Here is a 27476-nt window from a genome sequence, read left to right as displayed (position 1 = left end):
AAAGCAAAGCACGAAGTATAAAAAAATGCAGCGAGACATAATGTCCCTACTTAGCTAACCAATGCTGGGGCTATAACACTGTTCTGCACGCTCTATATAAATGCCTGTTCAATGTGTATTTTTCGAGGCATGTGGTCACAGTTCTCGAACTGAATCTGCTGCAATGGGTTTGAGCAGCCCTCCATGTCTCCCACACGTTCATGTGGCCAACACTGGTGATGGGAGAGCACATGTGCCCTGGGGAAGACAGTGGCAGGAATCGGTTTCTGTTGAACGAAGTACGTTCTGGTATGCCTGTGCTGAAAACAAGACGACTGATGTGCAGCGGTGAGAACTGTCAAGAGCAGTGGACTGAGATGACAGCCTTCAATTTCGCAAGCTGTGCAGGTTTCAAATGATCAAAATCTGATCTGGCTTCCTTCTCCCCGCTAGCAGGACTCATTTTCGTCAATCTCTATGGGGCTTTTGCCTTGGGAAGGAAACAAGGAAGAAGTAGTGCTATTCTCTGGTGTAGGCTGCAGCGATGGCAGGCATCTTTCTTGTAAGATTGGCACTTCAGCCAAGTGTAAGTAAGTCTCAAAATAATCCACGGACTCCCCTTCTTGCACCTCTACTAAAATCTGGTAGTCCCCAAAACAAATGATAGACTTCCATGGCAGGTCGATTTTGTTTAAGTAACCCAGTTCTGTGTGGTCCACAGTCAGTTTTGTTTTCTTGCTCATGTTCTTTATCTCAAAACAAAATTCCGAGCTGTTCAGTTTTCTGTAAAACTGCAATGAAAACTGAATCCGAGAAACACGAGTATCCATTAAGTTATAATGGCAGACTTTAGAATCGCGGCCAAACTTGGCCGTTTCATCTGCCCTGACCTGTTCTCGCTTACAGAAATTCAGGCAACGAAACATCATCTTGTCCTCTTGGCAGGGATGGTAAAAGGTCATGTGGAGGCATGTTGCTGTTTCTTCAGTTTCAGCTTCTTCAAAAGAGGTCATGATGAAATGAGTCCACAGAACTACAAAAAAGAAGTAAAATCGCAGCATAAAATCACTGTAGTACTGAAAAAAAATGGCTTTGGTGTGGCATTAAGGTACTTCATATACTACTGTATAGTGACTATATCTAATTTATAGCAAATTGGCTGATGGTAAATGTAATGAAACCACTGGAAGGAAGAAGTGGGAGTTGAGCCTACCCAGTCCATGACAACCATCATTTCCCTTCACTTTCTCAGCGGCTCTATTCAGTGACTGATGCTGAAAAGCAGCTGACAACTTAATCTGGTTTTTTTTATGGGTATGTGAATCATCACTGCAGTTAAGTATTCTGACTCGCGGGGTTTTTAAGGCTAAATAATACCACTGTATGTAAACGCCAAGCACAGTGAATGGTGGTACACCAGTGCATCCCTTGCTGTGTGAAACCTTAAAAGTGCTTCCTTCTTATTGTGTTAAAGGTCTTAAGAGCAACAGTTCTGACACAGTACTTTTAGCAACCTCAGCTTGCTTACTGAAGTAGGCTACAACAGTGCTTCTACCAAGCTTAGATGATGAGAGAAATAGAAAATTGCAAGTAGCTTTCAGAGCTCACTTTAAAACAAACTAGGAAATACCATCTACGCATTTGACAGAAGTAGAGACAGACGCCCCGATGGCAGGTTATTCCTTTGCCATCTGTCACACGAGCTGCGGTGGCATCCATATCCATCCGTCCTCCTTCTAGAATGCCTCAGCTCCGGTGAGCTGGAAGCAGCTCTGGGCAGTATGGACTGTCTCTTTCTCTCCTTAGTTCTGCCTTTCGCTGGTTTGCACCAGGAAAGAGGATGTGAGGTGTTATATGAGGTCAGCTTTGGTTAAAAAGGGGAAACCAAATCATTTCACTTATCTTGTACATCAGCCTACAGGGAGAGTTTTCTGTCTCGAGACTTGGGCTGAATTGGTATCCAACTTAAAAGCATGTTCTGCTTCTTTTAGTATCTTCCTTAATTGGTTGCTGAAATGCATCGGGACTGGGCAAAACACAGGAATACGAAGAAATAGGTTTTGGACACATCTGCAGCGTATTCAGCTGCGTATCAGATTGGTGCAAAACGCTGTCTTTATCCGCCTGTTTCTGAATTTTACAAATGGCTCTGTTAATTAGGGAAGGGGAAGGACTGTCACCGATTGCTTCAGCAGCACCCGCTGAACCTTGCGCTGAGCGGCTCCGCTATTCACGATCTGCTCCTGTGCCACCTTGGGCACCCTGAGCTCAGCTGCTGGTATTGGACAGGAGAAAGATTTCAGAGAACTCTTAACTGGAGAAGGAAACTTTCTATAGTTAAATCCATCTTTCCCCTGCAACTGTAAGGTAGCCCACTGCACTGCTGTTGTCTGTACCTTCATTTGAGTCAAACAAATTGCGATCTTAACTCTTTCCCTTCTCCCAACATCCTCTCCTTCAGCGTGCATCATTATCCCCATTTTTAGAGGCGGGAGAATGACACAGAGCATTAAGAACAAGGATGCCTAACTTGAGGGCTCCTGCTTGAGTGTTTAACAACGTATTCAAGGGCGGTAACTCTACCTACAACTCATCGCTCAGAGCTTATGCCAATTTGCTTTTGCGAATCGAAACATAAGCGTTCAACCTGTGTACCAAGAAAAAGAATAAGATCCGTTTTGTTATTTAATTGTCATTTAAGCACTGCGTTCTGAGCCAGGGGCAGTGCAGAAGATGATTTTCAAGCACGTTAAAGGACAGCCATCCATTTTGTCTCCCACAAATGGCGTGCTGTGGTCACTAGCGTATCTTTCTCCGCAAGAGGATTACGTAGGAGGCCTGCAGCCCACAGCTTGCCTTTCAAACCCTGCTCATCCCCGGGCAGGCATCTCCCATGCCCTGCTGCATGCAGCAAACCACCCGTTCCTGTCTGACACAAAAAATCAGCCTCAGCACTGTCCGGGGTTTTATGGGGATGCCTAAAAATCTCAGGCTTGTAACTGAATCATAGAATTGTTTAGGTTGGAAAAGACCTTTAAGATCATCCAGTCCAACCATTAACCTACACTACCAAGTCCACACTAAACCAATCAAGAGTAGACCAGACTAAACTATATCCCAAAGTGCCACCTCTGCCCATTTTTTTGAACCCCTCCAGGGATGGGGACTCCCCCACCTCTCTGGACAGCCTATTCCAATTCTTGACCACCCTTTCCGTAAAGAAATTTTTCCTAATTTCCAACCTAAACCCCCCCTGGTGCAGCTTAAGCCCATTTCCTCTCATCCTATCGCTAACTACGTGGGAGAAGAGCCCAACACCCCCCTCACTACCCCCTCCTTTCAGGTAGTTGTAGAGAGTGATCAGGTCTCCCCCCTCAGCCTCCTCTTCTCCAGGCTGAACACCCCCAGCTCCCTCAGCCGCTCCCCACCAGCCCTGTGCTCCAGACCCTTCCCCAGCCCCGCTGCCCTTCTCTGGACACGCTCCAGCACCCCAATGCCCTTCTTGTAGTGAGGGGCTCAAAACTGGACACAGCATTCCAGGTGCGGCCTCCCCAGCGCCGAGTACAGGGGGACAATCACCTCCCTGCTCTTGCTGGCCACACTATTCCTGACACAAGCCAGGATGCTGTTGGCCTTCTTGGCCACCTGGGCACACTGCTGGCTCATGTTCAGCCGCTGTCGACCAACACCCCCAGGTCCTTTTCGGCCAGGCAGCTTTCCAGCCACCCTTCCCCAAGCCTGCAGCCGTCGCAGCGATGCCAAGGGTATGATCCACAGTCCGCAGGCTCAGGTTTCAGGCGAAATAATTTCGAGTTTCTAACGTGGGAGCGCAAGCTCAGTTTGGCTACAAAAATACCGTCTCTGGAGGTCTTATGTGTGGATGCGCCCGAGCCGTCGCCCGCCCGTGGGCGCAGCGGTACTCCCGGAGCAGGGCTCCGTGCCTGACGCTCACCCCACGACCCCCCGAAAGCGCTGGCCGCCCGAGCCGCCCCATCTGTGGGGACTCGGTGCCCAGATCCCGCTCTCGCCTCCGCCCGCAGCCAAGGACGCGGCCCGGCCTCCCCCCTTCCCCCCCCGGCCCGGCCTCCCCCTCACCTGTCGGCGGCCCGCACCGGAGCGGTTCCCGGAGCGGCTCCCGCCCTGCGGAGGCCCCGCTCGGGGCGCCCTGAGGCCGCCGCCGGCTCCCTCGTCCCCTCACCGCCCGGTAGCTCCGTCCGTAGCCGGTGGAGGTGGGGGGAGGAGGCGGGGAGCGGCGGCGCGGCCCTTCCCGCCGGGGGCCGGCCCTGAGGGAAGGCGGCGGGAGGGAGGGAGGGAGGCAGGCGCCGGCGCTGCCGTGGGGTGAAATCAGGTTGTTTTTCCAAAAAGCTTACCGAGCTCTCCTTTTAATATGGTACATAAACGGGGGAAAAGGAGGGAAAAAAAAAAAAAATCAGTCTCACCTCTGTCCGGGGTTTTCTGTGGGCGCCTAAAAATCCTCCTGCTCATAACTTAGACCAGCAGTCGCAGCGATGTCAAGGGTATGATCCAGAATCTGCAGGCCCAGGTTTCAGGCGAAATAATTTCACTTTCAGCCCTCCCACCCCCGAATGACCACCTTAAAGAGTAAAACACTTCAGTGAGCAGCACGTTGTAAGCATAGCAGTTGACTGACAAATGCTCTCGAGTCGGGTGTTTTAAAATACTGGGTTATTTGCTCTAAGCAATGGTGGTTCAGCTTCATCGCACTGCCTTTGGCAAAACAGCTCGTCCTTCCTTGGCTGCTGAGCTGAAAATTTCCCCTTTTACTAGAATTCCTGAGGCAGCCCTGCCCTCTGGTAGGAAAAAATGAGCATTTCTCTCTTACTCAGCTGCTTGATATTTTTTTTCTTATTAAGCAAGATTGCTCCCAAGCACAGAACAAGAGGCAGAGTGCAGAAAAAAACCCCTGTTTCATCTCAGTCTGAATCCTAGATGCTCGGTGTCCTCCCTTACCGGTGCTTGTACAGTGTTGTGACTAGCAAGGTGGTGTTCCTCGATAGGTACTGTAGGCTTGATTGCTTTGGCACGGGCAGTGAAATAACGCGTTGGTTCATATAAACTGTTTTTCATTTGCAGGTTCCTTTTATTTATTCAACAAACAGGTAAATTATTCATGGGTTGATAAGTGCCTTTATAGTCCTTGTAGAATAACTTTTATCTGTATACCGGCTAATACATCTGCTGCGTACGCCCTTCTCCCCTTACATGAGGAAGAAAAGGGTTTAGACTGTGTTTTGCAAGAAGTCACGTTGTAAAAGCAGAAAAGGAAGATAGATATTTTTTTCCAAGTTTCCCCCTTAGCAGACTGCCTTTCCTGCAGCAGGCAGGGCTGGGCATGTGTGCTCACACAAAAGCACTTTGCTGCCTTCTGGAAAAGCCAGAGTTTTGCAACCCTGCTATTTATTGCATCTGTTGATGGTTGTAATTCCTGTCAGCCCTTTGGTTCCGGAAACAGCCTGCTTCCCAGACTGCTGGAGAGCTTTTCTGATAGGATTGTTTTGATACTTGTACCCGTTGACATATGTAAGTACCCTTCCCTTTTTTCCCCTAGGATTACGTAATCTCATATTAACTACATATTCCTTATTAGTTTATGATTTAAATATAGCTCTGTGTGATTTCATACAGGAGAGGACAGGAACTGATTTACTGCTCCTCTTTTCCCTAAGTTTCGAACTGGTTGAAATGCTGCCAGCTTCAGGAAAACAACTCCAGGTTTGCCCCATAGGAGGAAAAAAAAAACCAAAACCCAAAATAGGCAGTCTGTGCTTGTGGGGTTTTTTTGGGTGATCTCCCTGCTAAAATGGTTACGCGGTTTACTGGAGTTCATTCCTGTATTACAATAAGTTCTTTTTTTTTTTTTTTTTTTTTTTTTTTTTTTTTTTAATTGACATTTCTTTGGTCAAAAGCGAAACCGCAAGTAAATGTGCAAAGCTTTGCGGGGCTGAGCTGCACTGCGTGGTGAGCAAGCCGCAGGGCTGGGGGAGCTGATGTCGACGTTCACCGAGTAGCTCTTGCTGCTGTCCTGTTCTGTGGTGTCTGCGCAACCCCTTTCTCCTCTGCGGTTGTGATTTTCCCCAGACGTGCTTTCCTTTCCGGAGCGTGAATTTACTCTGGTGTCCCTGGAGCTATCCAGTGGATAATGGCGGTGATGGAAATTTGAGCTTTCCCACACCGGGCTGCGAAGGCGGTGGCACACAGCATTCCCCTGGATTACAGAGACAGCGTGGGATACGAAAATACAGGTGGAGCAGAACCATGCTCTCCTTTCAAGTCGCCTTCCAGCTGGTTGGTTTTCAGACACCTGTATTTGTTGCTTTGCCAATCCCTAGAGAGGAGGAATGCCTAGGAAAAGTCATGCTCCGTACTTTAAATGGATGTTTCCTGCTTACATATGCCCGGTGTGGCTTCTCTGTGTAACTATCGGTGGCACGTTATCGACGCTAGCTGTTTGGGCTAATTAAGTATTTGTAATGCTGAAAGACTGAGGTGGTTTTGGCTTGGCTGCGGTGCTGTGTTGTTTTTCTGACAACTGATTCGTAAGGCTTCGGATAACTCCAGAGCCTAAATAGGCAATTCTGGAAAATGGAAAAGTACTAGGAACTCTCAGAGTTCTTGGCATGCTTTCAGTCATGATTGGCTTTGAAAATCTGAGTCAGTGAGGACAAATATCTTTCTTTTTCTGGGAAGTTCATGGTAGGTCAGAAGAGTTATAGAAAGTGTATTCTGGCTTAGTGACTGCAAGGACTGCTTTTGGATATCTGTGTTCCCGATAATCCTTTCTGAACAACTCAGTGTGAAACCTTCCTTCCCGAGCTTTCTCCCTATGCTTTAACACACCGTAAGAAGCCTTACCGGACCATCCCTGGGGTTTTTTTTTTGAGTGCTCTGGCACATGGTGCAGATGGCATGGCTGTTAATGGTCTGCCTGGCCGGTCGTGAGTTGGGAACGCTGTGATAATGTGTCCCGGACACTCAGGAATCGCATCCTTTATAGTTCTGTCTCTCTTACTGTGTAAAAGCCGTTCTGCAGACATTTGAGGTGAGATATTAGACCAGCAGTAGTCTGGACCAGTCTGAAACTTTTTATTTCTCTCTATTTCAGTTAACATGGTGAAAGTATCCTTATCCTGTTGGATCAAGAGCAAGCCTGGCCTGTTGTCAGTGGCGCTGAGATTTCACCACGGTTCTGTCCTTCCCTCCTAAGGCCAGATTTGACATGTGGTTATCAAAACTGCCGATCTAGTACTTAGGTTTGCCAGCTGTGTGACAGGACGGATGCAGGTGTAAAGGGTGACTGCTCTTGTGTTGTGTGAGTATGATTTCTGTGTTGTTTTTGGCTACCGGCTTTCCCACTTGCTGGTGCAGTGTGTCAGTGGCGTCATCATGTGAATAGTGAAGCGGATGCTGTGACCTAGTGAGACCTCGTATGTCAAATGTTCTGTTAGAAATACTTGCAGTGGATTTGAATTGCTTTGGGGTTTGGTTTTTAAGGCAATTAAGGTCGAGATGCCATTTTTCTGCGGGGTCGGCCTCTTGCCACAAGGGGACAGGAGCAACGCGCTGCCATTTTCATGTCGTGGGTGCAAAAAACGTGAAGCGCAGCCTCTGTAGTGAGGTTAGCAGAAAGCCTGTGAAAAGCTGGGTGAGTGAGTTGACCCCCCAGCCCTCTCCGTGTTCCCCTGGTTTGTGCGGCCCCGCGGGCACGGCTCCCGAGGGACGTGCGCTCTCGTTTGCTGACCTCCCCCAGCAGTAAACACCTCGCTCTTGTCTTGCTGCGGCAGGCCTGTCTCGTGGGCCTGGGCGTGCTGCGTGGCAGCGGGCACGCTGCCGTTGTACCTCCCCTGTCCCAGGGCTTGCTCTCCTGGGGCGGCACGGGGGTGACCCGAAATCATCCTCACTCCTTCGGGGATGTACAGAGACGCAGAGGAGGAGGTTGGCGAGAGCTGATTGCTGCTTTAGAGCCATAAAATCCAGGCTGGTGGACGTGTTTGCTTATCCGTAGGCAATGCTAGGGTATAATAATATTTACTGCCTACACCTGTAACACGTGCGTTGGGTTCAAATACTGACCTGTGCCCTCCTGCTGCTCTTCCTCTCTGCTTCACAGCGCATTTCGTGATCCAAATGGTGCTCCTGAAGGTACAGGGGCAGGAGCCAGTAGGTGGCAATGTGTGACCAGACATGGGGAACTACCATTTGTTTTGGGGCTTTTGGTGTTTTTGTGCTGGGTGGTTTTTTTTTTTTTTTTTTTGTCTTGGGGTTTTTGGCGTTTTGTGCTGGGGTTTTTGTTTGTTTGTTTGGGGGGTTTTGGTGTTTTGTGTTGGTTTTTTTTTGGTTTGGGGTTTTTGGTGTTTTGTGTGGTGGGGTTTTTCTTTGTTTTTTGGTTTTTGTTTTTTTTTTAAGTCAGAAACTTCATTTTGATGTTGTAAGAGCTGTTGTGGTACTTGTAAGTTAATGATAATAATGGCAGTGGTAACTTCCAAGAGTTCATTTGGGAAAGGCGTAACAGAGTACGCAATGACCTATAGCTGGGTTCTGCAGTGAGTTATTATTACCGTATGGCAACCAAGTGCCTGATGTTCAAAAAGAAAAGAAATGGGCCCTTCTCAAGGACACGTGTGTGCCAAGGATAAAGGAAGATATTCAGCTGGATCTCAGTGTGAGAGGGAGGAGAGATGCCTGGGAAGGAGGTGCGATCACTGAACTTTTAGGTCCTGGTGCCAAGAACGGTTCCATGAAGCAGAGAGGAGGTCTTCCAAAAGAAGGGAGAGCACAGTTCCCTCTCTGTTTATTTACTTATTCCATCCTTGGTTACTCAGGAAAAAGAACTCTTCCATTTCCCATCTCATCTCACCTGAATGAACTCCTGCTGGAGTTCTCTTTGTTTACCAATAACCGTTGAGTCCAGCTTGCAGTTATTTGGTGGTCATCTCCCGTCTTTGTACGCAGAGGTGATCTACCAGTTGAAGTTTTGCTCCCCTAGCCATACACAGGTGCAGTTCTAGCTGGCATATACATCTCCCTACACTTGTTATTTTGTGGATCTTCTCTCAAACTAGAAAGAGAAAGTCTTTGCCATACAGATAAAGCTTTTCCTTCTGTACTTGCTTCCAAAAAGTATGTGATTCATGTGTGATTCTGTTTTTCCCCCCCCCCTACAGATATCCTGTGAACTTCCTCCATATGACCTATGATATCCTCATGATTTCTCAGTTTTTGACCTTGTCAGATTCACAAGCTCTACGAGACTGGACCTTTTCAAGGCTCGCTTAAGAGAAGTCTGCGTGGCTGTGGGTAGCCCAGCACGCAGCGTGACACCTTGCCTTGAGTTCTGTGCGATAGAGGGCATGCCAGGAAGCGGAAGCTCCGTCTGTCACATCAAATCTCACGTTGAAGATCTGAACACGAGAAGGCTTGAACTGGTGTATTAAAGCTGTCGAGTGAGGGTTTATCAACATTTATAATCTCACTGATCAACTGTGACCATTAAGAGACCAACAGCGTTCTTTGCAAGAACCAGAACGACAGGCCAGGTTTCCTACAAAGATTACAGTAGAGGTAAGTATGTTCTCCCTAGGTCATAACCCTTGCGTTTCAGTTTGATGTTCTCTACTCTTTGCTATTTCCTCTTCTAGAGAACTAAACTGAGGCGGCTGCGCTTTGTCTCAAAGTGGCCAGACAGCAGCAGCAATCAAAGGCAGCACAATACATAGTTTGGCTAGTGGCTGGTGTTTTAAATACCGTATTGGGAATTGATACGGTTCTAACAGTGATAAAACCTATTTGTTGCATTAAAAAAAAAAAAATCTGTTTCCTCTTGCTCTGAAACAAATCCAATGGAGTGTAAAAACTGACAATTGATACAGACTCCAGTGAAATGGTTTGGCTGAAAGCAGAAGCTTCACGACTTCAGCGTGCTTTGGAATAGCCTCCAAAACACCATCTCTGTACTTCTTTACATTCGCCACACGAGGGACGATGTGGTCTTGTCTGCTAGGTATATAGTAGCAATTCTAAATGTGTTGGATTAGTGACATTTTGGATATTATTTTGATAGCAAGGAGCTTAAACGTTGCCTTCACCGGCACCAAGATTTTACCACAGGGACTGAATCTGCTCACTCTGTCTCATTTGACACCATTTAGATGGAGATAATTTCATGTGTACAATGCAGACTGAACAGACCCAACCTCTCCAGCTCCCTTCAAAACCAGTGACTGAGTAAGGAAAGTTATTTTGAAGAGTTAGAGACAAGCACTAAAACAAACTGTCTTTTGCTGATACACAGCAGGAACAGTGAATATAGCATTTCTCCCCCCCCCCCCCACCTTTGAATTTGTAGAGCTGTTAAGGTGTTAAAGATTCCACATTCTGTGCTATGTGGCAATAAAAACTTTATTCCCTTATCTCAGTTTATAGTGTTTAAGGGCACCCAGCTGTGAGAGATGCAGCCTGCCTTGGAGGTACATGACCGTTTTTTCTTTAAAGGTATATATGATTGTGTCCCGAACTACTCTACCTGCAATGTCTTTGTCGTGGAGCTTACTGGCACAATACAACACTAACCATTTTCCTCAAATGTAGGCTTTAATTGTAGTTTCTAGTGAATCAGTTTGGTATCGCTCTTGCTTTCTAGCTGCTATCCTCAAACTAAGCGACCAAAAACCAGACCTGCAATAAATGTCAACCTTGGTGAAATAAATGTGAGCCTTTCCACAGAAAGGGACCTAAGGTGGAAGAGAGGCAGAAAGAGAAGACGGGAGGGGAACCATGTTTCAATAAATATCCTCGCTTCGGCATCTTCTGTCTCTCGCTCCGGGTTATACTGGCTGTCGCCCTTTCCGATTGAGCCATTGTAACCTGCTGTATTTCAGAAGCCTTGCTGGACTCTGAGAGAGAGGATTTGCCCACGGAAGCAGGTGCCTGGTTCATCTTTACCTTTTATTGTGCTGGTAACCCTCCCTTGGAGCAGTTGCTGTCTGATGTTTAGAAACAAGGCGTTTGTATTACTGTGGGCATATAGGCTCCGGCTGTAAATTGGCGTTGAGAGGTAGCGAAGGCAGCCGTGTATCTCTTCCCTCTTGTGCAGCCCCTCGCTTGGGACTCGGGAGGGTCTGTCCCTTACAGCAACTCTTGGTGATGAAAACAGTAGGATTTCACAGCACAGGGAGCATTGGTTTATGGCTCTGTGTATAGTCTCACAAGGGAACACTGTTCAATAGGCTTCAAAGTGATTCAGCCATGGCATAACCGTGGCTGAGGCCACATGTAATATAGCCTGTAGCTCTTTAAAGAGGATTAGCCTTAGATCAGGGACAGCATTCATTGCTGGATTTCATGTAAAGTAGAATATGCTAATGAAATGGAAATGTCTACAGCAAACATTGCATAATATTGTAAACCTCAAAATTGAGCATTGTGTCTCGAGATCTCTGCTGGACGTCAAACTTTCATGTTCTGTTTGTTACTTGGAGAAAAACTGAACTTTGTAGTATCACCGTAAGCTCTCTATGGTAAATTAAGATCTGGTTTGCGGTTTTACAAGCAAAGTTAAACAGATAACTACAAACATTTGAAGATAACTTTTCAAACACTGTTGAATGCTTTAGTGATGTCCTAGCTCTCCAGTAGAGACAAAATATACCACATCTTGAAATATCTTCATTTGGGTTTTCCGCAACAGGTGTAGGCTTGGTTCGATCCTGCGTTCTCTCCCTGCCCGCCGTTCTGACGCTTTAAACACCACATTTGGGCTTACAAGAGTTTCAGCATCGGTTCTGTGGAGGCACAGTGTTTCTGACATGCGTTTCTGAGCCATTTCATCTTTTTAAGACACTTTCTGTCTGTATATCAGCCTCAATTGGCAGTCCGGTAAGCTCAATTTGGCTCTCATATTTCAGTTTTATGCCAGTTTCTTGAATACCTGAAGTTTAATGTTGTGTATATGTACAAAAAAGCCCCCAAACTTCCAGGGGACCCACAATTCAAACTGTCTGACTTGAGATGTTGTGAAGGATTTTATTTGTGGAAGGTCATGAACATGTCTCAGAGAATTGTTTTAGAAAATTGTTTTGGAAAATTTTAATGGGAGCGCTGGGAAGTCACTGGCCACTTCTGAAAACCTCGGTTGTGTTGTTGCATGTAAAGGAACCTGTTCTTACTCTCTTAATGCGCTCTATGTAGTTTTTTAAACCTAGAAGCATCTTTGGTTTTAGTGCCGTGTATTTGTAAAGCTTCACAGGAAATTTGTTACCCTGATACTAAGCTGACTCGCTGCCTGGACTTGAAACCTTTGCCCGTGGAAGCATTTAGACCTGCTATGGGTGCTTTCCTCCTCGCACGAGTAAGCAGACATTCATGTGAGGCTCCGTCTCACCAGCCCAGCGGTGTGTATTCGTGGCCTGGGGTTTGATGCCCACGCAGCACATCCAGACAGATGTTAGGTATAAAATACAGCGATAGACATTATACACCCTGATGGGCTGTTGCGCCTTTGTGTACTTACAAGTGATGACTTGAAGTGCCTCATCCCAGTCTGCTGGGGAATAGAAGTCCAAAGAAAGCCTTTGGGAAGAAGATCCTTCTGGCTCCGTTTCCAAAACGTGCGCTTTCATTACTTAGTAGCTTTTTCTCTCCGCACAGCTCCTTATCTTAGGATTTTGTTGTTCTGGGATTTATTTTTTATGGTGGTGGATAGGGTTTTGTTTTTTTAATTTTGCTGTTTGGAAGGGTTTTTTTTCTGTAGACGTGGAGGGTGGTGATACATATTCATGAAAGAGAAGTCTTTCCAGCCCTTGCTCGCATTGACAAAGACTTAGCTGTTTCACACAGCAAGCTGACTGGAATTGTGTGGGGCCTGCCTGACCAGATTAGAGCAAACAGCAAGCTTATTCCTCCAGTCGTCAGGCCTCCCCTTCCTAACAATTTCCCCAATTGTCATTTTGACAAGGCTGTCATTAGGTGATGGCTTCTTTTGGCCATTTTCAGATAAAGATAATTTCCTTAACTTCCATTTTATTTGACAACAAGTAGTTTGGGAGAGAAAGGAAGTGCTTCAGTAGTTTATGGATTAAGGGTTTGTCACTTCAAAGGCATCTTTGATCTAAAAATATGTGCTGTACCAAATTCATTATGTCTTTTTTTTTTTTTTTGGTTTTTGTTTAAGAACTTTTTAATTTATTGATCTGCCCCTCAATTATTCCCTGTTTTGCAACCCCTAGTAGTACATGAGATAGCAATGGTGAGGGGAAAGCACCCAAATGGCCTCTCTGAAAAGTCATGACCAGGGCAAAACAACAGGTGCTTTTGTTCGGCACCCAGCGCCGGCTCCGTCGCAGTTCTGCTTTTAGCCAGAGGTCCTGCCTGCTCCTGCTGTGGGAGGGATGTGCGGCTGGGCGTAGAGCTCGGTTAAAAACTGGGAGACACGGAATACGTTTCTTAAGGAAAGGCTTACTGCAGGTTTTGTATTTGTCTGGGTCACTCCTCTGGGGTAATTGAATGGCCTGAAAACACGGATCTCGGGCAGCGAGCGCTTAGCAAACCGGCATTTGTGTAGTTCCGTGATGGGTTTTGACTCCGCAGTACCCGCTTCTGCCAGCTCCGTGCGGTGGGCAGTTGCCGTCTCCTTTTGGCTTGTATAGCTTTTCTGTAACTTCACTGAAGCTCTGTTGTGTGTCTGTGCTGCGCTAAGAAATCCCAAACCTCATTCTAACAAGAAAAAACAGAAAAGCTCTTTTTCCTGGTGTGTTTGCAACTCTAAATGTTCTTCCACAAAGCGCTAAGCTCAGCTTTGGAGCAGGCAGGTGCAGTGGCTTTTGAGTACGTTGCTTACCCGACCCCATCCACCCAAGGAGGCACGCTCGGAGTTGGACTTGATGATCCTTATGGGTCCCTTCTAACTCAAGATATTCTGTGATTTCGAAGTGCAGGTTTGCACGGGCAGAGTTTCTCTTCGGGTGCTTGGTTCGCGCTGCTGCAGGGAGAGCGGGACGTGGTGGAGGTTTGAATATGGATCAAGAGCTGGGCTTTTGCAATGCCTGCCTTAGCTGTGTCAGGCACTGGGCTTCGCTTTGACCCCTCCTCTGCTTTTTAGGACTGACAAAACTCTGTTCTTTGCCATAGCGGTGTAAATCCATCGCGGTAGGCCATTACACTAGCTTTATGCAGGCTTAGCTGAGGCTGGGATTTGTTCTGTATTAATATTAATATCTGTTCTGTCTAATTACTTCAGCTTTTTCTGTAATGTTCCCTCTGTATTATACCCAGCCGGCTAACCACCTCCTTGCTGCTGGAGGCAGTTCTTGATCCCATTTCTAAACAGAATCACTTCTGCTTCAGCTCTGGCTGGGGTAGCTGTGCAGAGGATGGCTTGCTTTTTTTTTTCTGCCCCCCCCCTCCCCCCTTTCGCCTGCTAATTGGCTGAGACCACCAGAATTTGGAGGACACAGATGTCACTGATAGTTTGCCTAGGGAGCACATTCATGCCCATCTGTTGCAGTCTAGAAGGCTGTTCATATATCCACAAGGCCTTCATTTAATTCTTGTCAGAAAGTAATGTAAATCCAGTTTACCTCAGAGGTCACAGCCAAGATTTATGCCAATGAGCCCCCTGCAATTTACACACACTGTAGTTGTATAGGATGAAAAGAAAGCCTTTCATGTTGGTGCATATTAACAAGAAAGCTTGCCTTAGGAGAGGCTTTTTGATTGAGGTTCTTCCTTATTTTAATACAGCCAATGCCAGTTGGTATATCCAGCTTTACCAAAAGAAAACATCTAATCTTTAAGCCAGAGAAGTAAACTAAATAAATAAATAAAGCAAGCCCCTAGCAAATAATTTTTTTTTTTTAAAACCATCTTTTCTCTTTCATGTGGCAAAAGCCTCCACGTACTAAAAAGAAAGGTAAATGCTCTAGGAAAGCACAAGTATGTGTGCATTGAAATAGTTGGGAAACAGAATTTGCTTTCTGTGGAAGATGATATTAACTCTGTCACTGAAACCTTTGCTAAATTATCGTAAGCATGTTTTCTTTTTTTTTTCCCCCCTCAAGCTGCTAAATCTGAAAATAAAGTTGAGGCTGTTATTTTTGACACATGTAATGTGAAGGACTCCAGAAGGCTTGTGCGCAAATCAGCAGGAGGGAGAGTAGCTGAGGGTGCCGTACAATGTGCACGCTCCCTGTTACCCGCTGAAGGAAAAAAACACCAGCCTCAATGTTCAGTCGCTCTTCTAGGGATGATCCTTTGCAATTTTTTCAGTCTCCCTATGGAAAGCAAGGGGAGACAAAGTATCATAATATGGAGTGAAGATGAGACTATAACTTGATCAGCTGCAGGAGGGGGTGCTGCTAGAATAGATCCAGCATTGCCTCTGTGTCATGATTTCACCCCATCCTCCTTATTTAGCAAGAGACTATACCAGCTTAAAAAGCTCCCTCAAAAATTAGCGTAGCTTCATTGACCGTAGTGAAGCTAGGTGTAGAGAGGCTGTACCACGAGCTGCTGTGTGCAGTCTTTGTGTTGGGCAGTTAATTACTTGATTAGAAAAAGGAAACTGGATTTCACAGAGTCGGAGGCAAGGATCCCTACCCCAGCACGCACGAAAAATGCTGTCCTGCCACATGGCATGGGAAAGTGTCCGGGAAAGCCTGTGGAATTAGACTGGAGGGAGAAGCTAGAAGTGCAAGTGGTGTAGATACTTGAACTGCAAAATAGCTGTTAAAAAAGAAACACGCTAAGTACTTTGGTTATTAAAATTGCTTGTAAGAGCAGGCCGAGAAAAGTAGCACATGAAGATGGATTAGGGTGTGCCAATACGATTACAAGGCGGTTTCAGAGTTGGGCAGCTCTGCTTCTTTAGGCCCAGCGTAGTTTGAGGGTGTTCATTTCGTTTATACTGGCTCCACTCGGAGGGATCCTCCTCACTTTTCCTCCTTCCTTTTCCCTAGTTTGTCTGGCCAGTGGATTTTACCTTGGCAAACGCTTTCAAATGTTATAGGCATGAAAATCAGCATCATTTGCACGGTATCGTAATGACCGGCGTGGTTTGGGATTAGCAGGGAGGAGAGCAAGGCATCAAAATGAAAACAGGGCTCAGATTCTAAGTTCCAGTGTAGCACTTAAAATAATTAAAATGTTTATTTGAAAGTCAAAACAGCCCCAGTCATAAATAACTATCCATTCCTCGATTGATTGTGTTGAGTCCCAACCGAGAGCTCTGGGAATAAGGTTTATTTGCTCCCTGTTGGGATTAATCCATAAATGTAGTCTCCACATGGAACTCATCAGGTCTTTGCTTCCTCTTCATTAGTCTCCCTGCAACTGGAGGGTAGCCTGAATAAGATGAAAATTAGGATAATATATTTGCAGAGAGAAAAGGTCTGGCGATCTCTAATTTGTGTTTCAGGACCATAATGCTGCGGAAAATTTCCCAAATGATGTTGTCTGAGAAACCAATGCTTGTTATGCTTGCCGTATTTGAAGTTTGAATGCGGCAATTACATCTTCTTTTTCTTAAAGCCTCCAAAGCTAATTGCCGTCTTAAACTAGCTAGATTGACTCCCAGGTTTCCTTCTCTCCACAGTAGAACTTAAAATTCCTTTCTCTTGACAGATCTTTTGGTCTTCTAGCCCAAGGGCTCTGAAATGTCACAGTATGGCCCACTTCTTATTAAAGAGATCATTTCACTGTAGCTCACCCAATTCCTCTCTCCCTCTCTCCTTCCCTCCCTCTTGTTCTGAACCCCAGCTCCGATTAGAGGGCAACCACAGAATTATACTTTCTCACCCCCCGAGACCTTTGTAATTTTTATTTATCATATTTCATGCAAGAAGTTATTTTAATCCAGGCTCCAATCAGAAATGGCACAGGTTTTTTTTTCATCATTTCTGTTTTAAAGTGTCTAACAATTACATCAACCGTTTAAAAACACGCTGTGCCCAAAGCTGGAGAAAAGGAGCTTTCCTTTCACCAAAAAATGCTCAAGTCCTCAATCTGATGCAAAATTGGTTTTATTACATGTTTTGAAAGCTGTAGCTTACAGCATTTGTTAGTGCGTCCTTAGAAAGCATTTTTGTCTGGACATTTTTGCAGTGTATCAAGCTGCAATTTTTATCACTTCAAAAATGTAGTCTCCTTAAAGTACTGTTTGTTAGGATTTCTTAATTTAAGAAAGCTAATTAGTAGGCATTGAAGGGGTTCTAAAGGCCTCTAGAAGTTTTTGCTGTTGGGCTTTAGTCTCGGGTCCTGCGTTTGCCCCAGGTCCGTAAGCTGTGTGCTTGGTTATTTTCACGTCCCAGCTGTCATTTCAATGCTACAGCTGTCACAAAACACAACTTAGAGAGTGGCATCTGTGTAAAGGATGCTGCTATAGTTTCAAGCTCTTTGGTGCATTTTAAGCTGATTTTATGATGCGAGTCATTGTCCCTAGTGATGGGTCTCAAAAGGCTATCTTCCTTCTGAGTACTAATGTACAGTTTATTGCACTTTTCTGTATGGTTCCAGCACTTTGTTGTCACTGCTGTTGTAAATCATTATTTATTACTCTAAGTGTCCTTGCTGTTTATTCAGTTCTTTGCAAAAATGTACTTGAAGAAAAATTTCTCACATGCTGACATTCATATATCACTGTTATAGATCTGGCAGTTTCCCGGTGAGTTAAACCTTTGCAATCCTAGGAAGCCAAGTGCTGTACTTCTACACTAATTTAAGCTTCCCCGCTAAGCCCCATCGGTTCTTTGTGAGACTCACAGCCTGTGTGGCTCACAAAGCCACGGGGCCCTCCTGCTTACAGTAAAGACCCAATTCCAGGCTGCAGCCCTCCAGCCTTTCCACCAGCTGGGTTTAAAAGACTCATTTGGGGCTCTGGACTGCAACATAGATAAGGTGGAGCGTGTCTGTAAGCTCCTGTGGATGCGCTTAATGCTATGTTACTTTGTGTAAAGACAAGTATCCTGGCACTTGTTTGCTTTAGTGTATCTTCATAGAAAACTGTGTTTATGAACATATATGTACCAGGGCTGCGAGGTGGTGGCAGTCAAACACAGACTCTCTGCATGCTCTTGAAGCAGACTCCTCCGCTCGCTCGGACTAACGCTCACAGTGGGTCTGAGATGCGTGTGTATGTGCTCGGCGGTTACTCGTGAGGACTTCCTAGAAAACGAGATTTTCGAGAAATCAATTACACAAAGGAACGGAGTCAGGGCCAGATGGCAGGGATGCTTCATCCCAACCTGGGAGGTACTCGTGGGATGGCCGCACGCTCGTTCCCGCAGGGCTGGGTAATCAGATAAATCAATTAGCAGATGTCAGTGCAGTTAACAGAGCAAGCAGCACTAGCATAGGTGTGTTACTGTGAATATAGCAGAGGGGGCTGCTTTTCTTTTCCCCGATGAATGCCCAGCAGCAACTGGATCAGCTTTTCTAGATCTGGCAGGGTAGGAGGAGAAGACTCTGTTTTTCCCAAGAGTCTGCTTTCTGGGTGTTGTCACCAGGTTCAGATGTCTGTCCTTGCCATCCCAGAGGTGCTTAGGGAGAGGGGAGCTTTGTGAACTAGGATGTGGACTAGGACCTCATGCTGTGAGCAAATCCCATCGGTGTGGTGGCCTTTTTTCAGAATGACCTTTGTCAGTGACAGATAGTTCAGCCCTGTCTCCTGGGTGAACTTCGGACCATGCCGTAGCTGTATCTCCAGCCCTGTCTCTGGCCCCATCTCCTTTTGCTCCTGACGGGAGCCCCTAAATGGGCCCAGTGCCTGGTCCATCCCTTTGCCATGCATCCCTTTGCCATTTTTAAAAAGATGGAGAACCCTTTCTGGGTTTTCCTTCTGCTTTGTTTCTTCATGTCCTGTACGGAGACCAGGAGAGAAGCACTAGGAGAGGCCTTCAGCTATAAATTCTGCAATTGTGGCTTTCCTTTAATTTTGCCATGCTTAGGAGTTATATTCTTGGACTGTGGCGATACCTGCACGTGCACCTGTTTTCTGAAAACACCTCTAAATCGTCTCCCAGGAAGGCATTTATAACACAAAAGCAATTGGAGAAAAGGAAGGTAGAAATATCAACTTGGGCAGAGCTATGAAGGGGAAGGAAAATGGCAGAAATCCCACCTCAGTGTTTTGTTGGAGAGATGGGGATCAAACCTGAGTGCAGACTTTAACCTGCTCCCGTTATAAGAACTCTGACCTGTGTTGTGTATTTTATTTGATTATTTTTCCTGGTGGAGGCAAATATCTCTGAGGTGCCAGGGGGAAAGGACAGGCTCTTTTTAAACAGCTTTCTGAGCACAGAGGTGATTGCCTGAGAGTCACAAACACAGCAATGAAACCTGTGCTGTTCATCAGAGCACTTTTTCACTGTATGGGCTTTTTATGCATTCAGACTGCGGACATCTCGCAGACACTGACGAACTTGACTTCACAGCACCCGAGATTTCTAGCTGTCCATTGAGCGGCCCAGCAGACAGGCCCGATCTCAGCTGACATCTCTGTTCCTCTCTTGCGTATGCGACGGTGGAAGGAGAAGTGAGGCACGGCGTATGTGACTTGACATCACCAGGACATCACCAGCAGACCTAGGAACTGAAGCCAGATCCTCTGTATCTCAGTCCGACACTGTACTCTTGAGACTCCCTACATAGGGAGCTGGACTCGGTGATCCTTAGGGGTCCCTTCCAACTCGGGATATTCTATGATTCTATTCTGTGTTTCTAATTCTTACTAGAGGATGTTTTGTACCCTCCAGCATGTGAAGACTACAGTCTGCTTTTGCAGCTGGTTGAATACCGTGCCAGGACCTTCTCATGCCATGCTCCGGAGCGCAGCTCGAGTGCTGGAGTAGAAGGAAGCCCCATCGAGGTGCTCCACGGTGTGGGTTGCACGGAAAGAATTGACACCAGCAAAACACCACTGCAATCGCAAAGCCAAGCCTTGGATGCTAGGACATGTTGAGCGTTTAACAGTGTTAGTCCTGCCTAAGTTTTTATCCATGGCTCTGCACCTAGCTGATCTTTTGTTTGTCCACCCTGCTCTCCAGTTGCTCTTATGTGCCTGTGCTCCTGTCCTCAGTCTCCCTTCTACGGCTACTTTTTAAGTTTCTTCTTTCTCTGACATTTGTCTGCAGAGTCAGTCACAGCCCCACTGACTAGCTCTTGCCTCCAGGCTCTTTGCTGATGAATCCCATCTTTTGCCCTGCTCCACCTGCCCTTCCATGGCAGGCTCTCTGATCCTCTCTGCTTTCGCATGAATGCATCTCTTTTGCCCTCTGCTTTTCAATCTGGCAGCTTGCTCTTGGTGCTGTTGAGAACACAGGCTATCTGCCACCAGCTCCGGGATCCAGCGATCTGAGAGCTGCAACTGAAAGGAAAAAAACTCTCTGGAAATTTAGCTGCTAAAATGTCAATCGTTTCTAGTCAGGAGAGCGCACTGTGCCTGAATGTGTATTCATTTGCACTCCCTTTCCTCCTTCGTAGCCTTACTGTTTCCCTAATTTTAGAAGTGTTTTCACAGAAGCTGTTTCTGACTGCATTGCCTCAAACTGTGGGAGTAGTTTTTTTAAACGAGACCATCACCAAATTGGTGGGAAAAAAACCCCAAAGTATTTCTTTCGTGCTTCATTTTTGAAAGCTGCTTGACTGTTTTGGCAGATGCTGAGCCAGATACCTGGGATGGAAATGGTGGGTTTTTTTCTGCATTGCCATAGGCAATGTCATAAACACCTGAAGGACTTGTAGTGGAAAACGGCAGGACAGACAGGCAGGTGAATGTATAGAGAGCTGGCCTTGGATAGAATCAGTCCAAGCAGATGCTGGCAGACGTCTGCTACTAGGGACTTCCCCCCCAAATTACCACAGTAACTGGAAAGGATTTGGCTTTGGTACCCTGCACATCACGTGCGAGTCGCTCTGCGGTGTACCCGCAGCCAGCGCCTGGCTGCTACCGGCTGATCTCCTCAGCCCTGAGCCCTGGGTGCTCGTGGGTGCCCCTGGTCCCTGCCCCGAAGGATGCTCAGCAGCACCCAGGCAGCGCCGGTGCCAGGAGCGCTTCCTAAGGGCGGGGGCACGAGGTGGGCAGCCTGAGGAGGCAGAGGGACGGCGGCGGGGCGGGAGGTGGGAAGGAGGGGTTATTGGGTTTGGAAAAGCTCCTGAGCGCTGGTCGGATTGCGGGAGGCCCGGTTGCGACAAAAACAAGCCTTGCGTGTGTTTGATAAGATGGTCAAAAGCCCTGCTTCTTTCTGTCTGTCACCTAGCTGGCGAAGCTGTGATTGACTCCGGCGCTCGTCCTGCGGGCCTGTGGCTTTGTGCGAGGTGAGCCTCTGCGGCACGCTGCAGCATCGGCAAGAAGACTTTTCCTTTCGGCGGGCTCCTTCGAAGGCCATTTTTGCTCCACTACCTCAACCAAACCGTGGTAGGACGCCGTGTTACGCGGCAGGAGCAGGGCTAGCGTGAGAGGAGGTGAGAGAGCAATGTGCTCCTGTGCCCCAGGGTAAAAGAGACGGCCCCCGCGGTCTGGAAAATGCACGCAGCACCCTCTGCGAGTTCAGAGCACGCACAGCTCTGCCATTCAATCCCGGCTAACAGTGTGCGACAGCCTGAGCCTCCCAGGTGCAAAGGGCTTCGGCACAGCCTGGCTAGTCACTTCCCTGCTTGGGGTTTTCGCAGCTCCATTGAAGAGCCTCTCCTTTCTCCTTGGCACCTCGGAGATGTTCGCCTCGCACAGTTTGTCACAGAGACCCTGCAGTAGTTTCACACACTCCTCTAATAAAGTCCTCCGAGGCTGTCATGTATTTTCATGTATTTCCCCTATTATTTCTCCCTGCTTGAGCCTTTCAGATAATTGATGATACTTTAGTTAATCATTTTCCCCCTCCTTTGTTCACCAGGTACCTCAGCCTTGAAGGGATCCTTTTCATTTAGAATCCGTGTCTTCTCTTAAGTAATTGATCACCGTGCACCCGGGGACACCCAATTCACAGCCAAGTGGGATCAGCCTTCATGAATAATCAAAATGCCGTGGCCGTGCTGCTGCAGGAGTGCAAGCGAGCTCTGGACGCGCTCCTGTCGGCAAAGGCTGACACGGGCGAGGAAGACGAGCGAGAATACCGGCGGTGCCAAGGTGAGGTCCCCAGGAGAGGCGGCAGGACCACGGCAGCAGCCGCCGGTCCGCAGCCCTGCCCTATTTTTCTTCTCCTGGCAGATGAGTGTCAAGAGATGCTTGGATTTCGAGGCCATGAATGGGATGCGAGCTACAGGCAGGCAGGGAAAGAAGTCCACTTTGTTGCAGTGAATTGCTGTCAGTTCTAATTTTAGGCTTCAGTAAACATGAGGCTGTAAGGAACAGTTTAGTTTGGGAAGAACAATGCCCAAAAGTTTGCTGATGCACATAAATTTCAGTTATTAAGAAAAAAAGAAAGAAAAAAAAAAAAAAAGGATGCAACTTCTGAATAAGGGCACATATTTCCTCTCCTTTCATAGGAACTGGGGGAGGGCCTTTTCTGTTTGTCAGCTTCTCCTAATATATTAAAGAGCTCATTGCCTGAATCTTTATCTTGTAAAATGTGTGTGACCTCTATAAGTGGTGTCCAAAGAAAAAAAACTTGCAATATCCCTATTGAAAGGAAAATCCATGCCGGTCAATGTCCGGAAGAAATAACCGGGAAAGGAAGCGGTATTTAGCCAGAGCTCTAATAAAAAGGTTCTTCATTTTTTTTAATGTTGGCATTACCTGCTGGAAACCAGCATTTATTTTGGTATTGCCATGGTGCTTTGAGAGCGGTTTGTTAAAAAAAAAAAAAAAAAAATTATTATTTCGTAATTCCGGTGGAAATCCAGTTCATGTCAATCATGAAAGGATGCAATACACTCAGGTCAGTTTTCTCTGTCTTCGGACTTTGAGGGCAACATAACTTATTGCCACAGCAATGAATTTTATTGATGAAATAACAGCCACGATTGAATTGCCAATCTTGTTTGAATTACACCTTTTTGGTACAGGGTAGTGACGTTACGTACTCCGTTCTGCCATGCAGAAAAATAATTTCAGCAAGTACGGAAGAATATAGTAAAGGATGAAGGCGGAATTCCCGGGGGGAAAAACAAAGGCATTAGCAGGAAACCACAGAAAATCTATTTATGTGTGGGTTTTCCTTTGCGTGACACATCTGCAGTACTGACCGTTTTGCAGTTTAGTGTTAATAATGTTTAGTTTTGCTTTGCGTGAATGACTCGGCCATAATGTTAATTTGATCTCTAAAATCCTTTGTTTGTCTTGGAGCACGGAGCCGTTGAGAATATGTTTTTCCGACCATCCTTGTTCTTGCTGGGAGGTCAGCTGCCTTTTTCTGAAGCACCTAAGTCTGTTTGCGGTGGAGGGTGGCGTATAGGTTTCTGTTATGGATACTGGAAGATTTTTCTCTTCTTCTTTTGTTTTCAACAAAGGGTACTTTGTTTCCTCATCACAAATTCTTTCAAGTTTTATTATGGCTCCTTAGAATAGGCTCTTGAACTCCTAATCAGGTAGCGCGCTTTTTCCCTCATCCTCCTCCCTCCTTTTCTCCTATTAAATACCACAAAGTATGAGAAATAATCAGTTTAGTTCCAGATAAGGTAAATCAGTGCCCTTATAATCACTCGATTAGACATGGTCCTTCAGGTAAACCGCTTCAGGAAATGGGCGATCAGAGCCTGAAGTGATGCTCGGGCTTTTCCGAGGACTGTGCTCCCATCAGCTGAAAGACAAATACCCAGCAGCGGGGCGATGACAGCGACATTAATAACTGCTGGGGCTCTCTGCCCGGGGAAGGCAGGGCTGCGCAGGTCTATGGCTCTTGGCTTTGGGGGACCCTCCCAGCGCAGAGGGGGTTGCTGTGCCCCCCTCTCCTCCCGGGGCTGCCTTTGTTCACCCCAGCTTTCTCAGACGGGGCGCAGGAGGAACTGAAAGTCAAATACATATAAATAGTGGGGAGAGGAGGAGCGCATCCTTATCTCGCTTTAGTTAAGGGGGCAGAATGGGTGTTAGGTGGGCCTGGAGTGCTTTTTTCTTTCTTGCTAGGCTAGAAATCATTGCAATCAGCTTCTGTGCCAGTTCAACCTTCGTTAATTAATGAATTTATATTGCCTACAGTGAGAACAGCTATCTGTTACAAGAGTAAACTCTTGTCCTGGGAGTTGGGTTTTAGCTGCAAGCTGCGGGACTGTTCACACGAGCTCCCCAACTGGTTGGTGTGGTTCTAGCGGATGTTCTTGCGATACAGCATCGTTTTATTGTCATGAGCACGCTAATTGTGTTTATTTCCATGCAGTGACAGCTAGACGTCACAGCAAGGCTCAAAGCAGCATCCTGCTAGGCTTACGCGAATGTCCAACCCCAAAGATGACTGAAGGCTCCTAGATTGCCAAATCCTTCTGAAAATGTTACCCAGTAACAGTAGTGACTGCTGAGGATGCCTCTTTAAAAATCAGAGTTCGATATTAAAGAATTTGGCTGTATTCTTTGTTCTTTAGCGCATCGAGTAGGAGGGGGATTAAGGTTTAATTAAGGGTAACATGGAAAACAGGAACAAGAGGACAGCAGTAGTACCTTTAGAGAGAATATCAATGTCCATGTTATCCCACCCATTATTTTCATAGTTGCTGACACTGCTATTTTTTTCCTGTTTTAGTGTTATTTAAGTAAGCATGAGTGCCTGTGGGAAAGACAGAAGAAAAGGTAGAGGAGACAGAAAGGCTGTCTGTGTAGGCATCCTATTTCTCTTTCTCTAGATCCTTCCCCAAAATGTCAGTGCTGTCGGATCCTATGGGGAAACACGTGCTTGCTGTGACTGGCCTCAGGACCCCCCATCTTCCTTTGGAAAAGATTTTGGGAAGCTTGGTCTTCCCCTCTTCTACACAGGGGGGGTAAAATCCTCTGTCCGTCATTTTGCGTTCCTTGTGACGAGACGGGCATCCCTGCCCCTGCACTGATTTTGCAGCGAGAGGTGCAAGGGTGGGAGCACGACCCCCTTTCCTCTCCCAGCTCTGCCGCTTGGCCACCTTGCCCCGGGGTGGAGGGCTGAGCCTCTCCAGACACCGCTCCAGAAGGGCAGGGAAACGTGGCTGCGTGTGAAGCTGGGATGTGTAACGGGAAGCGTGTCCAGAGCTGCAGCAACAAGTGAGAAAACGTGGGCTGGAAAACGTGATGACTTTTTAAAGGTGACTTTTTGGAAAAAGGGCCCTAAATATCCGACTTCCTGCTTTTTCCTAGGAAAAATGCACTGGTGAATGCACTGTAATATGAGCATGAAATAGACTTTGTATGTAGTGCGTTTTCTATGGTCACCCGTAAAGGTTTGGTTAAAAAATATGTAGTAATACATTTATTACATTGCCTTGTTAAAGCAATGATGGTCTCTGAGCAGGGTTTTTGCTGGGGATTAATGGCCAGAAGGGTCTAGATCTGCAGCTGATGATCACCATTAACCCCATCTGGTCAATAATCCTTGTTAATCCACTTTTATTGGCCAGAGAGTCTGCCCAGCCGAGTGGTTAGCACAGCACAACGCACTCAGGCTGTAGCTTCACCCCTGTTTCAAAGAAAATTAAATTGTGGGCTGCAGCTGAAAGGAAGGGACAAATCCAAGCCCAGAGCTCTAGCTGTGTGCTCCTGCTAGCAGTTGCATCCTTAGCTGAGTGAGGTTGGAGATCCAGCCGAAGCCGATGGTTATATGGGAGGCGAAGGACCAGCCCGGGGAGGGAGCAGTGTGTGGGCATGGGCCAAACTGCGCTCTTGCCTGGTGAGCTGTGGCACCTCGCTGGAGGATCAGGGGCCAGCTGTGGGAGCTGGGAGTACTTTGCCCTCAGCCAAAAAAAAAAATTCTGTCTTTTGACTCCTTTGTTTGGCCTTTCCAGTTGGGAGGGAAGCTGTGCTTTGGGTAGGGTTTGGAAACCCTCGGGTAAAGGGTGTGAGGACTGGGATTTCCATGCTGCTTCGTGCTGGCCGTGCCTGGACGAAGGGCACCTTCTCCTCTTAGTTTCTTTTTAATTTCTGTTGCAAACTGCAAGAGAAATGCAGAAGGTCAGGCCAGCTCCTCAGCTAGTGTGAATTACTTGGCTGAGCCAGCTTCAAAGAAGATGCATCTGCTTCAAACAGGGAATGTCATAGCAAGGCTTCAGCTGGTACCTGCCACGCATCCGTAGGCACTGCCGTGTTAATAGCAGTTCCCAGGCACGTGGCTTAAACCGTTTTGTCTGGCTAGAGCAAGATCCCTTTAGATCTTTGTCTAATTGCTTTATATGGTCCGGGTTTATCTCCCAGTTTGGATGTGGCTTTTCAAGCTGGCTCTGCCACTTGTCACCAGCAAGCCCTGAGCGAGGGGTCCTCTGTGCTGTTGGCCCCATTTGCTCTGCCAGGAGTCCTCCCCTCACATGGGGGAACAGGTTTCCTCCTGTCTCTCTTGGAGCCGCTCTTCACGCCCAGCCAGCCACCAGCCGCCGTGACTTCCTGCTAAAAGCCTTTTTAATGGCTGATGGCTCCCATTTACCTGGAGGGCAGAGCATCCAAGGGTAACAGATGACAGGCAAGCTCACCTTCCCTCCCGATGAGGCTGGTGGCAAGAGCTAAGGGCTGGTAGCAACTGGGAGAAGGTCCGAGAGGGAGGGGAGGCATGCTTTTTGCAGGGTAGGTGCTCTGCCCTAAGTGTTGTGGTTGAACCCACTGCGATATCTTTACCTGCTCTTTGACCTTTTCAGCTTTGCTTCCCGAGGACTTGAGGACCCTTCTGGAGGAGGCAAAGGAAATGAAGTGGCCCTTTGTGCCGGAGAAGTGGCAATACAAACAAGACCTTGGCCCAGAAGACAAAACAAACCTGCAAGATATGATCGGCTCCAGGCTCCACGATTTGCTGGTATGAATTTCAACATACCTGTTGCATAAAACATCCTGCTGAGGTGCTTGAGGGTACGCAGAGCCCTGGTAGGCAGTATGACCTGTGCAGTCAGGGGCTTGTTTTTCTGCATGGTGGCAGCAGCAAGTGAGGAACTGCTTGGCAAGCAGAGGTGAGCCAGTCTGTGTTGGGCTGGGGCTGCTCACAAAGTCCAAAGGGCCAAAGTAGAGATGTGGCTTTTATTTTGGTCTTCAGACGAGAGGGACCCAGAAGCTACACAAAGTTTCTGATTTTTTTTTTTTTCATTACAGTTGCTGTGAAGCAACATGTGTGAATCACGGTTTCCTCCTTGTGAGACAGCTCGTCTCCATGTCACCACTGCATCTTCCAAGGGCAGCAAAGTCCTACCCTCTGCTGCCACTGCAGCCAAGCTGAGGTGGTGAGATCAGTGGGAGCTCTGCCTCGGGGTTAGGCTTCTGGTCTGTTGGCTACGTAACTTGTGGCAGACGGGCGTGCAACACCACGCAAGGCTGTTGGTTTGAGATCTTGCTGGTACCCGCAGTTGTACGTGCTCTCCCAGAGCAAGGAAGATAAAATGGATTCAAGTGATAAAGTTTTGAGTGT

At 47.0% G+C, this 27476-nt stretch overlaps 2 protein-coding genes across 2 annotated transcripts in view; one reads left to right on the top strand and one right to left on the bottom strand.

The window, feature by feature from the left end:
- Positions 1–428: 428 nt before the first annotated feature.
- Positions 429–10565, bottom strand: TIFA (TRAF interacting protein with forkhead associated domain). The gene is made up of 2 exons (XM_075709736.1): positions 10547–10565; positions 429–1012 (listed from the first exon to the last, which is right to left on the bottom strand). The coding sequence occupies exon 2, from the start codon at positions 990–992 to the stop codon at positions 429–431; it is 564 nt and encodes a 187-aa protein (XP_075565851.1). The 5' UTR covers positions 993–1012; positions 10547–10565.
- An 11422-nt stretch (positions 10566–21987) lies between these two features.
- The window catches only part of ALPK1 (alpha kinase 1), a 28805-nt gene continuing 23316 nt past the window's right edge, over positions 21988–27476 (top strand). Inside the window, exons 1-2 of the mRNA XM_009486913.2 lie at positions 21988–22108; positions 26719–26873. Of these exons, the coding sequence (XP_009485188.2) occupies positions 21988–22108; positions 26719–26873 (276 nt within the window). The remainder of the gene's footprint in view (positions 22109–26718; positions 26874–27476) is intronic.

This window comes from Pelecanus crispus, chromosome 4 (assembly GCF_030463565.1).
Source record: "Pelecanus crispus isolate bPelCri1 chromosome 4, bPelCri1.pri, whole genome shotgun sequence".
In the NCBI taxonomy this organism is placed as follows: Eukaryota; Metazoa; Chordata; class Aves; order Pelecaniformes; family Pelecanidae; genus Pelecanus; species Pelecanus crispus.
Note: the sequence above shows the minus strand (reverse complement) of the source record. Positions and strands in the feature narration are given on the sequence as shown.